The sequence below is a fragment of the Tachysurus fulvidraco genome, chromosome 21 (assembly GCF_022655615.1).
Source record: "Tachysurus fulvidraco isolate hzauxx_2018 chromosome 21, HZAU_PFXX_2.0, whole genome shotgun sequence".
NCBI lineage: Eukaryota > Metazoa > Chordata > Actinopteri > Siluriformes > Bagridae > Tachysurus > Tachysurus fulvidraco.
This window is the reverse complement of record NC_062538.1, coordinates 14,548,558-14,561,785: the sequence shown is the minus strand read 5'-3', so window position 1 is coordinate 14,561,785 and position 13,228 is coordinate 14,548,558. Positions and strand designations below refer to the sequence as shown.

General features: G+C 38.6%; 1 protein-coding gene across 1 annotated transcript; it reads right to left on the bottom strand.

The window, feature by feature from the left end:
* Nucleotides 1-663: 663 nt before the first annotated feature.
* ch25hl2 (cholesterol 25-hydroxylase like 2) lies at nucleotides 664-2,828 on the bottom strand. The gene has a single exon (XM_027152920.2). It carries the CDS (start codon nucleotides 2,560-2,562, stop codon nucleotides 1,657-1,659), a length of 906 nt encoding a protein of 301 aa, XP_027008721.1. The 5' UTR covers nucleotides 2,563-2,828; the 3' UTR covers nucleotides 664-1,656.
* Between the last annotated feature and the right edge of the window lie 10,400 nt (nucleotides 2,829-13,228).

Here is a 13,228-nt window from a genome sequence, read left to right as displayed (position 1 = left end):
ATATTACCTATACTATATGAAATCTCTCCAGCTGATTTAGTAGGGATTTTCCTTTCCAGATAAAATAGTAGCACTGATGATCAATAAACATTAACAAACCTTGTCAAAGCTACAGCCTGTCAGAAATTAGGAACAGTGTTTTATTGTACAGCATTTAGTGAAAATATATATCGCATAAACTCCAACACCACCTCAAGTAGGAATAGTGAACATGTTTATATATTTTGTGTCATTCAGGGAGATTCAGTTGCACTCTGCAAATATGCAAAATACCAGATCGGACCTGAGACAGCATCCAGGATGACTGCCCACTCACTAACAGTATAAAGGTTATAGAAAAATATATATGCTTCACAAGAATAAACACCTCATACAGTCAATCAACAGAACAGCAAGCAGTCAGTTTTAAGGTTAAATCAAGCAAGAAATAAAACAAATGGGATGTGCAGTTATCGTAACAGATTGGTGTATAAAAAGCACATCTCAAAGTGTTTTCAATCTTCTTATACCACAGCAGTTTATTTATTAAAGCACAGTTTGTTGCACTGCTTATCAGTTTGTAATTACATTTTTATGTCTGATTTAGTACACTTATTTCACAGATATGCATGTTATAACAGCAAGTATAATCCTTTTCTTGCCATCTGGTGCTGTCTGCATGTGTGTGTGTGTGTGTGTGTGTGTGTGTGTGTGTGTGTGTGTGTGTGTGTGTGTGTGTGTGTGTGTGTGTGTGTGAGTCTTCTATGTGTATGTCTAATTCTATCTATTGAAGTTAATAAGACAAAAAAGTGTCTGAATTGAAGATTTTCATATTGCAAAAAAAAGTTGCAGCTTCATACCTAAATAGCAATATATTTTATTAATATGTTAATTATTAGGCTCTACAATATTATTGTTAGTGTAGAAGCAACTATATATTAGAATGAGCATATATATATATAGAAATCTGTGAATTGGCTTTTTTTTTAGAGCTGTGCTGTTATAGAACATTAGTCAACAACTTTATCAATCAGATTTCAGAATTCAGTTGTACTGTGGTATAAAAGAAAATAACACCATAATAAACTAGTGAAAAATTAGAAAGCCAAATTCATATTCCTGATAAATGAAATAAATAGAGAAGAGGATGCTTATAAAGACTTTAGTTTAGGTTATTATAAGTGTAAAGTTAGTGGCAGTTTGCACTATAATAAACACCACCATAAAGCAAAATTTCTATCGATTGTAATAATTGATTTCACTGGATTTACATACAACTTACGTTATTCAAAAATCCATCACCCAGAACTTAGAGATTATATGAATTGATTGTTGAAATTGTATTGCTTGAAGATTAACACATAAGCTCAGTTACCTTAACTGATTGAACGTTCAAAATACCCTGTATGGGTAAGGATGTGAAGGATATAGAGGGAGCTGCTGTAAAGAGATGCCAGTGAGATGAAGCAGGAGAAAGAGTGTGAAAGAGAAAGGATACTGTCTGTCTGTTTACTTGGATCATTCATTGTTCAATTTATATTAACGCTATCCTCTTTTACTTACATTTAACAGACATTTAAAATAACCTAAATGATTGAGGATGAGGAGGAAGATGAAAGAACAGAAAATTTGGAAGGCAAATGAATAAAAATTGTAGGTATCCAGTGAATAAGTCTCTCAGATCCCTTTGTCTGATCCCAGTCCATTCTCTTTCAGGCTGTTGTGATCATTGCTGTTGCAAAATTTGACAGGTGTGCTAGAAGTGCCTGCCAACCAATCCCAGTGTGTGAAAAAGGGAGCAAAATTGGTTCCAGGCTGCATGTGATGCACATCATGGCGTGGTGCACCACCCCACAAGCCAAATGGCACAAGCCGATGCATGGCCCAGGGGAAGTCATAGCCACAGTGGTCCTCAGCTGAAACCCACACATTGAAGACCATAAATGCCCAGGTAGTAAGAGAGTGGCAGTTTAGAAGTAGCGGGTCCACAGTAGTCCACAGGCCCACACTGATAAGCTCCCATGCTGACAGGTACTGGGTGACCAGGCTGAATGTCTGCCGGTACTGATGATGCACAGCATGAAAGGTGGCATATAGCCAAGCGATGCGGTGGTGCAGTAGATGCCAAACAAAGTACTGGAAATCAAAAAGCACTGTGCAACCTGCAATACCAAGCAAAAAGGAAGTGAGTGAAGGTGCATGGTGTGGAAGTGGCACTGGTGGACGCCACAGCCATTGTGCCACGGCTGCAGGGAAGATGTAAAGCAGATGGTTGTAGGTGGTGAGCGCTAGTGTGTTGCCCACGTTGGACCATGTGACTGTGCGTTCCGGGTGCAGCTGGTAGCGGCGAATACTTGGCCACGTTGGTGCCAGAAGGTCCAGAGTGGTGTAGAGAAGGACAAGGATCAGGTAGGTGGAGACAGAGAGAAAGACAGGGAAAAGTGGAGAGCGGATAGTGCTGGCATGGCTCTGACGCAGGTAGTCCCAGAAAGGCTGGAGTATAGCTTGTTCAGGAAGCGGCCATGTTGCATTTGCGCCATCCCACGCACCCCAAAGAGACCTGCTGAGCCTCTCCACACTCATTCTGTGCTCTTCAAGAGAGATGGAGACAACCCCACAGCTTGGATTGTGTCCGTGCCAGCTCCAGTCAAGGTGATGTTACTCTTCGCAGAAGACAGAAGGAAGTTAGAATCTCAGTTCTGGCTATAAATGTTCTAACGGTTTATAAAATTTTGGAATGGCAGATAGTCTGCAGTCGGAGGAGCCAAATGAGGCAGGACTGAAAAGCACTGTGCAGAACCACCTCCTACATCCGCACTCTCTCTCCCTCTCACAATCTCACTCACCCTCTAGATCTATCTCTCTGACTCTCTCCATCTCTCACTTTCACTGCTTTTCTTTCTCCTCTGTGTTTGAGAGAGAGAGAGAGAGAGAGAGAGAGAGAGAGAGAGAGAGAGAGAGAGAGAGAGAGAGAGAGAGAGAGAGAGAGAGAGAGAGAGAGAGAGAGAGAGAGTGTGTGTGTAAAGGAATTTATCATTAGTGTGAGAATGATCCGGAATACTGATCTCTGACTTATTCTAACATCAAGATATAAAGATACAGATTTTTTGTGAGAAAAGGAGTCTGTGTGATACTCTTCTATGCAGCAGGGAAAAATTACATGGTGAATGAACACGCTGGAAAATGGAATCACAGTAATGGGATGAAATGTGTCCTCTATACGTACATGTGTCAAAAACAGTGCCTAAGAGATCAGCCATTGTAGAGATAGCCTGAACCAGGCACATGGCCTGAATTTTAACATTGATACAAGCTATTAAATAAACAACAAACCAAATGTAGTCTGATTAACTTTTAGCTTTTTCTTAGCTATGCTTCATGAGCAAACTAACACTTTCACAAATAAAACGCTGTGTGTGTGTATGTATGCGTGTACAGTATGTATGTATGTATGTATGTATGTATGTATGTATGTATGTACAGTATGTATGTATGTACAGTATGTATGTATGTATGTATGTATGTATGTATGAATGTATGTATGTATATTTATTTATTTATTTACACACACACACACACACACACACACACACACACACACACACACACACACACACACACACACACACACACATACATACACGCATACATACACACACACACATACATACATACATACGTACAGGCATACATACACACACACATACATACATACATGCATACATACATACATACATACATACATACGTACATACACACACACACACACACACATACATACGTACATACATACACATACATACATACATACATACATACATACAATCAGATTTTTTCATAACAGTTTCATATTTTTATATAAATGTAAGTTTTTAAATTTCACTTAATGGAAATAAAACGTTATATAAGAACCTAGACATAAATATGCATAATTGTTAGGCGTTAGTAGACCATAGACTGCAACTGTTTCTCTGTGTTTTTCTTTCACTGTTGCTCTTTCACACATGCAGATGTAATTAATCATATCTTGGCTGTCAGATGCAGAGGCACTGCTGATGTATCACAGTATTTTTTCTACAGCAGGAAGCAACAGTAACAGCATGGCATGTTTTTTTGCTTTCTTTTTTGGAGAAAGAAAAAAACAGAGGGGGTGGTCACAGCATTGCAATGCTGTTCTCTAAGGAATTCTTTTGTTAATAAACTCATCCTGCACTCACACAGTGCTGCTACATTGCTACGCATATTAATACACATATCCACATTACCAAAACCATTTTACATAAAACGTTTTTATACAGAAATCAGAAAAGTCAGACTTATGATAGGTTATACTGGCATCTATGTGGCTGAACCTCAGAGTCACCGTAGGATAATGAAAAGCATTTATAAAAACACAGAAACAATAATTAGAACAAAAGTGGTGTGTGTGTGTATATGTGTGTTTATGTGTGTTTATATGGTCTATTATGCAGAAGGTATATCGAAATTTAACATCCTACTGCCCCATTTTTTCTTCTTCCTAATGTGGTCACCTGCCAGTGCACACCCTCACAACACTTTGTACCACGTGCTAATGCTGCATCACAGGGCAGAGTAGCATGCTCAGAGGAAAGCGCTACCTGCTCCTATCTGCATATATATGATCAATTGAAATGAAAGGCCTTTGAGTCACAGGGTGTCCTCACATTTTGGTGTTCTAGCGTTCTCATTTATCCTCTTAGATTACCTGCTTACTCTCTGATCACAAAATACACCATTTAAAACCACCATAGATTATGCCTAATCTGTACTGTCTCCTAATATTATACAGATGCTTGCTGCTGTCGTCTGTTGCCCTCTAGACCTGACTAAGTCATTCTGAAGACCTACACTTCGTGGAAGCTTACTACTGTACACACCCACACACACCACACCCAACTATTTGTATTTGTGTGTGTGTGTGTGTGTGTGTGTGTGTGTGTGTGTGTGTGTGTGTGTGTGTGTGTGTGTGTGTGTGTGTGTGTGTGTGTGTTTGTGTGTGTGTGTGTGTTGTCCCGCAGGACAGTAAACTGCAATGTTTCCACATATGCCTTGAACTACTCCTTTTATTAATTTCATGGGCTTGCCTAAAACTATATAACATTGTTAGGTATGGATTTGGTATGTACAAAATACAATAATAAAAATCCAATAAATAATTTTAAAGAAGAACTCTAAAGGTAAAGTCATTTGATTCAGGGTGACAGATGGAAAAAGGGAAATGGTATTAAATATTCTGAAAGGATACAGAATATTTGGTATCAGCAAATGATGAACAGAAAAACCCGTCTCTAAGGTAAACAGTAGAGTCTTTTACAATATTCACTTAATTACATTTTTGGGAAGTGCTCTCTCATTAATAACATGCTTCTGTATGTAATGCTGAAATGCTGTAATGCTTCTGTATGTAATGCTTAAAATGAGATTTTAATGGAAATGAACAGACACACTGTCTTTGTGCTTAAAAATATGACAATAAAACTAAAATCATTCATCTATTCATAATGCTGTATGGGAAGTATATTATTGCTTATATTGACGATATTTACATCTACTCCAACTGACAATACCACCCAATACCAGCCTAGCATGTTCAAAAACTCCTATCGCTGTTACTAAAGCATCAGTTCTATGTAAAGTAGGAAAATTGGAATCACATGTCTGAAAATTGGCGTTCCGAGGCTATATCATAAGACCAGAGGTAGTGCTTATGGACAAGGACAAAGTCTCAGCAGTACCCATCAATCTCGTAATCTACCATCAATAGTTCTAAGCATTTACCAACTTCTGCAGGGTTTCATCAGGGGCTTCAGCAGAATTTCAGTCCCTTTGACCACCCTGCTAGACAAGGGATCAAGAAGCTGCTGTGAAATATCTCAGCAGGCTGGTCTTTTGAACAATTCAAGAAACACATTAATACCATGCCCATTTTGTCCTTTTGTACAGTTATCTGTCACACCACTTCATACTGTAACATACTTGTATAAAAATCACACTATATATACCCTTATTCAGTTACATGTACTACATACTACACCTAAGTATGGTATTACATACTATGTAATACCATACTACACCTTCTGTATAACCTCATACCCTTATTTATTACACTGCCACTTGTAAATAAGCCATCTATGCACTTCTGGTTAGATGCTAACTGCATTTCATTGGCTCTGTACATGTACCTTGCACAATGACAATAAAGTTGAATCTAATCTAATTTTGAAACATCCCAACCCTTCAAAACCATTTGTGTTGGAAGTTGACACCTTGGAGACCAGAATAGGTGCTGTATTTTCCCATTAGTAGGGAGAATAGCTCAAATACCACAAGGTGTCATTCTTCTCCAGAAAGTTATAAAGTTATCCCCTTTCAAGACAAACTACAATATCATTTAATCTGGAGTTCATTGCAGTGAAACTTGCCCTTGAGGAATTGTGCCACTGGCTGGAGGGAGGTCTCGACCCATTCACCATTTACACAGACCAGGAGTATTTTGTCTGTCAAACACCCATCATACATGCTGGACCCTGTTTTTCTACTGATTTGACTTCACTCTCTCTCCTACCAACCTCTCGTGAATGAATCATTCTCAAATCATGCATTGTTGGGACAATTACTTGGGACAATTACAGGTCTAGATAACCAAACCTGTGGACAGAGTGACATCCTCAAGGGGTGGGGAAGTAGGGAAGCATTCTCCACATGACAGGTTGCCAAGCAGCCTCCTCCATGGAACCCAAAAGTAAAGTGGTGTCCTCAGTTGGGACAAGAACTTAACCATGCTTTCAATGGGGTTTGATTAAAAGGGCTAGTGTCCTCCACAGAACCAGAAGTGGAGCGGCATCCTTGGTGTGGGTCAGAAGCAGAGGAGCAACCCTGTAGAAAATGGGCAGGGAAGTCCACATTTCACAAAAGCTGAAAAAACACATATAACACATTTAACACATATCCTCAACTATATTCCTGGGTGTTGGCCAGTCCAAAACAGATCATAAACAAAAAAATAACTGTTTGATCCTGTTGGGTCTGCAAAAGGTCAAATCATTCTGACTTCGGGAGACACCACCAGACCAAACCTTTACTCGCTATGACATAGTTCCTCTTATTCAAATTTTTGCTTTTGTCTGCCCTGGTTTATGTTGGTTGCACATAAAATAGATTTACCTTTACCTGTTTCTTGACCACGGTTTTAGATTACATTTTTGTCATGTCTACTATGATTAATAAAACCCTGAGTCCCTGCTCTTGCTTCCTCCACTGTTTCCAGTGAAAGGACATCCTAATGCCTCAATATACAGAGAGATTTTAATGGAAATGAACAGACACACTGTCTTTGTGCTTAAAAATATGACAATAAAACTAAAATCATTCATCTATTCATCTGCTCACCACTGAGCGGGCTTGGACAGGGTTGAGTCTGGAGACAAGGAAAGTTGGGTAGATGCAGAGAAATCTTGAGCTATATGGATTGAGCACCTTAGAGATAGGGAAAGGACCAACAGAGCATGGGGTGAGTTTTCTACGGGCAAGCATCAAGAGCAGGTCTCTGGTTCTGACTGACATGGTACGAAGAGGCCTTGTGGCATTTGCGGTTGGCCCACACCGAATAGTTCTGGGAGCTCTTGAGTAGGGCAAGGGGAGCCACAGTCACCTATTTTCCCTCCCTCTCAATGTTGAAGCATAGGGCTAGATGACAGGAGGATGTTTTCGACAGTGAACTCCCCATCGGCAGGGGAGAACTGGCAGGACAGTGTGTATGGTTTGCTGTTGTTTTAGCTAGGATGATAGGACAGGGTAAAGTTGACACCTTTTGGATGTCAGAAGGTGTTCCAAGTTCTTGTGGTTTGTCAGAATGAGTAAGGGTAGCTCATTGCCCTCAAGTCAGTGGTGCCATATCTCCAACACAAGCTTCATGGTTAGTATTTCTCCCGAGGCAGCAGGAGGAGAAGGTGCAGCGATGTAGCTGATTGTCTTTTGGGGTCCTTTTGGGATAGAAATCCTGTCACTCCTAAGTCTAAGGTGATGACTTCAACAATAAACTGTACGGGGAAGGAACAGTGTGGAGCATAAGCTAGGACAAGGGTGATGGCATAGAGCTGTATCCCCTAATGAATTTTTTTGTAGGAATTAGAGAACAGAGGAATAGCTGTAGCTGCTTATAAGCTTCGGGGTGAGGCCACTATTTTACTGCCTTGATCTGTTCCAGGTCCATCTGCATACTACCAGCTGAGAGTATGAACCCCTGAAAGGAAGTGGCGGTCACATGAAATTTACACTTCTTTTCACTTATTTACAAAGACACAGGTGTTAAAGTCTCAGAGGATGTCATTATTGAGTCCCTTGAACGCCACCGGCATGCTGGTCAGGCTGAACAACATAACAAGGAACAGTATTTATTGCCTGGAGTGGGTGTTAAATGTCATCTTCCACTCATTCTTCTCCCAAATACTCACCAGATGGGGTTGAGACCATGGTATGCCGAAGGGATGGACCTGAGCTTGATAGAGGCATAGTACTCGGTAGGCAATTGGAGACAGCATTCCTAAGTTCTAAGTTCTCCTAAAAAGTGCACCCACCCCACCCCCATGCTGCTAGCTAATTTTGAAAGATAGGTGAATGAGAACATTTGTGAAAATGTCTTTAATTGGGGCTTGGATTTTTCAGATCTTCTTGGATACTAAATCAGCTTGCATTGACATTTAGCCAAAAGCCCGATTACTCTCCTTTTTGTGATGAAATCAGATATAATTAGATTGGATAATTCTCTTACAAGTGCAACTCTGCTGATTTATTTCTCTCTGAAATGCTGCCGATTACAGATTGTTAGAGTTTGAAAGTAGCTGAAGGCATTATCACTAGATTTGCTAAACCTGCGCAATTTGTGTAAAATCTTTCGACCTCACACCTTCTAGCACCCCTACAGCTCCATTGTTCTCCTGCTTTTGTTGTGCAAACGCCCCTATCACCTCTGAGGCCTGGCTCATTTGCATTTGTTCACTCAGAGTAGCTCAGATCCAAGGCAGGCCAAACCTCTATGACATGGAATCCTTCACGGCCTATCTATACAAAATAGTCTGTTTTATTTTAAAAAAATTGTGTGCTAAGGTTTGTCATTAGTACATATCATATTTATATAACCCTTGTGCAGACCTGGGGTCTATTTGACTCATCTGGAAAGTTTAATGTGTCATAACTTGGGTTTCCTTCCACATATTTGCCTGAAATTTACCAGGATTGTTCCAAATTATGAACTTTGCAAGTAAAATTAATCTTGTCCTCCCGGGTCAAATTTAGTGGGGCAATAGGTCACACTTTTGCCCTTTTCAGTGCAATGAACATACATACAGACACAAAAATGCACACATAAAATGTTCACTAACACACGGACCCAAAACACACACTCACACACCACAGACACACACACACATGCACACACACACACAAATTGGGCATTGCATTTCATTATGCCTTTTGATACACTTTTGATATGCCTTTGCCTAGCAGAGGAGTGTGTATGAGACATGAGGAGTGTGTTTGGAACAGTAAGAGTGTGTATGAGACATGAAGAGGAGTGTGTATGAGACCGCAGCAAATTTGTCTGTTAGAAGGTGTTGCATAATTGAAATGAATCTATCTCTTGGCTGGTGTATGTCAAACATCCCCAGGTCAAAGCTGACTGAAGCAACTAAATTCATGAATAAAAGAGAGAAACCAAATATGATTTGAATATGAAAACACAACATCTGTGTGTGTGTGTGTGTGTGTGTGTGTGTGTGTGTGTGTGTGTGTGTGTGTGTGTGTGTGTGTGTGTGTGTGTGTGTGTGTGTGTGAGTGTGTATCGGTAGATCATATTTTGCCCTCTGCTTGGCAAAGGCATTTCAAAAGTGTGAAATATTTACAAATGTGTAGCTTTTTTTTCTGGAGGCCTAATGAGATGCAATGCCCAATTTGTGTGTGTGTGTGTGTGTGTGTGTGTGTGTGTGTGTGTGTGTGTGTGGTGTGTGAGTGAGTGTTTTGGGTCCGTGTGTTAGTGGACAATTTTACTTGCAAATTTCATAATTTGGAACAATCCTGGTAAATTTCAGGCAAATATGTGGAAGGAAACCCAAGTTATGACACATTAAACTTCTAAGATGAGTCAAATAGACCCCAGGTCTGCACAAAGGTTGTATAAATATGATATGTACTATGGCAATGACAAACCTTAGCACACAATTTTTTTTATATAAATTAAACAGACTATTTTGTATAGATAGGCCATGAAGGTTTCCGTCACAGACAGAGGTTTGGCCTGCCTTGGATCTGAGCTACTCTGAGTGAACAAATGCAAATGAGCCAGGCCTCACAGGTGATGGGGGGCGTTTGCACAACAAAAGCAGGGCTGAAGAACTGTGAAAATCTCAACAGGGGGGAATCACACCTCGGGACCTGCACCAGAAAATTAAAAATCCAGTAGTTCTATTATATGTATATTCTTACTTAATATTTGCATTTGCCACAATATCCTGATTGTATTTTTTATAAATAAATTCATGATCCAATAATGAGATCATATTGTCAGGTATGACACACACCTCTAGCTGGTGGAAATTCATGCCACGTGATAATTTGTAGTCATATGCAATAGTTTTATCATGGAGGGAGTATGGTATATAATCACCATGAGAAACTAAAACAGACCAGGATCAGTAGGTGCTCTTGGGAAAATATTTCATCATCACAACAAACATCAATTTCAGGCTCAGAAGGTGAAAGGAAAGAGAGAGAGAGAGAGAGAGAGAGAGAGAGAGAGAGAGAGAGAGAGAGAGAGAGAGAGAGAGAGAGAGAGAGAGAGAGAGAGAGAGAGAGAGAGAGAGAGACCGGAAACACACCTGAGCCGTTTCTTCCATTTGTCTTAGAGATATTCTGAGTTTATTTTAGTAGCAATAATTAAGATATAATATATAAAATATGTGCTTCCAATGTGCTATTAAAGCTTTTCTAATGCATTTAAACGCCACAGTGACAGGTTCACAACTGTAGGATAATGGCTGAACATTGTCTAAACATCGTCTTTCTTACTTCCAAAATAAGACTATATTTCTTTACACTTTTGCAAAAGTAATATACTTTTAATATTCTTATAATATATGCAGCTATATTACATAGCTCTTATATTTTTTGTTATCTAATTTGTGCATTATAGTGAAATGCCACTTAAATGACCCTGTTTGATTAGCATCCACACTGTGTTCCACTACTGAAATAAATTCAGTTTCCAGAAAACATTTGTAATTTTTCTGGTTTTAATTAAACCCCCAATCATAAGTAATTCTAGTAAAATATGATAATAGAAATGGCAGACCACAAGTGAGCCTTTATAAATAACATCACTGCCAAAGTGATGAAACCTGTAACCAATTATTTGAAGAATTTTAAGAAGTGTATATGAAATTATGTATATGAAATAATGTATATATAATCTAAAGTGTCATAAAGTCTTAGTGAAACAATGTTTTGAGAAAACGAGGTCCCAGGTGACCTAAACTGGAGGCTTGTTTATCCGGTAGCAGTTATATTTAGAGAGGCACAAGATGTGCTATTAAATGGGTGTGTGTTAACAAAGGGTGGTTGGGATGTTCGGAGGTGTAGCAGGTGTGTGTAAGTGCACCATAGTCTCTAAGGTGTGATCTCCAGAGTGTACACTGCTGGTGTACTGTTACGGGTTTAGGAGAGTTTCCATTTTAGCTCTACAGTATATTCAATAATAATATTAAATTCAGTAATACTATCACTACACTTGAGAATTTAATAATTATTGATTTATCTTCATTATGTATTTTGTCAGTTTATATTCAGATGGGGAAAACAGCAGTGATACTCTGCCATGTTTAACGCTGCTAGATGGCTTAAAGATGGGGTCAAATTTGTGTCTTAATTCAAAATCCATGTTTTAAGCCCTTTGATGATGATGAGCTCATAAGCAAAACAGTCCTTCAGAGAATACCAGATGTTATATGACATCATTGTCTGGGTGTGCTTCCTTGGACACAATGATGTAAAGTTATTATTACAGTACTTGTAATATATTCATAATCTTATTTCACACTTTATTTAAAAATGAATCCAAAATTAAACTAATATTTTAATGTTATGCATATATTATAAACTACACTATCAAAACATTTTAACTTTTTGAGAAATCTAATTATAGATTTCATAAATCAAAATCAATATCTGAAATCATACTATACTACACTATAAACAGCAGTGATACACTGACATAATACTACTATAATTTCCTATCTATTTCACCAGGTTACAAAAAATAATAAGCATGTTATTTACAATGCAGTTATCATTTTATTTATGAAAAAATGGGACAAAGTTCATCCACAATTGCTATGACTTTGAGCCTTTTCAAATACAGATATTTATTAAAGAAGAGAATACTAATTTTCAATAATAAACAAAGCTGACAAAAGTTTTAAGCCAATTTATTAACATTGTGGAAATCAGTATATCCAGATAGAAGACTTGAATCCTTCACTCCAGTCCAGCAGACCTAACTAATTACACTTAATTTTTCTTTAAACTCATCAGCTTGTACACGAGATCCCTTATCTATATATTTTCTTAAACAATTATTAGTCAAGTCAAGTCAAGAAGCTTTTATTGTCATTTCAACCTTATACAGCTGATGCAGTACACAGTGAAATGAGACAACGTTTCTCCAGGACCATGGTGCTACATGAAACAAAGCCAGAGCTAAGGACTTTACCAAATATCACCAAAATTACTTCCAAAACCACCGTCAATATGTCTTCACACCAAAGTATTAATCAGCAAGCATTTGTGTTAAGACTTTTATCATTTTGCAACATTTATCATGTTGCAACACAGATATAATGTAGATGGATGCTTGTGTATTTAAGGTGCGTTAATGTATGTGAGGCTAAATCATCTGACCAATAGTGCTTCTACTTTATATATTTAATGCAAACAAGAAAATAGACCCTCTTTGTCTTGATTTCCCGTGTCAAGTTCATGTGTTTGTATTTTATCTGTGTCTGTATTTTACCATTCCCGTTTATTGCAGTGTACATACAGTGAATATGTGGTACAGTGATACAGTGTATTCCAAGGTTAATAATGACTCCCTCACAGTGTGTGCAGGTGTGTAACAGGCAGCAGAGAAAATCATGGAATCACCATGGGACTGCAGCTCAACCGTCACATGTTACCACAA

Excerpts from the sequence above, each read along its gene's own strand:
- ch25hl2 (XM_027152920.2), bottom strand. The coding sequence starts at position 2,562 with ATGAGTGTGGAGAGGCTCAGCAGGTCTCTTTGGGGTGCGTGGGATGGC.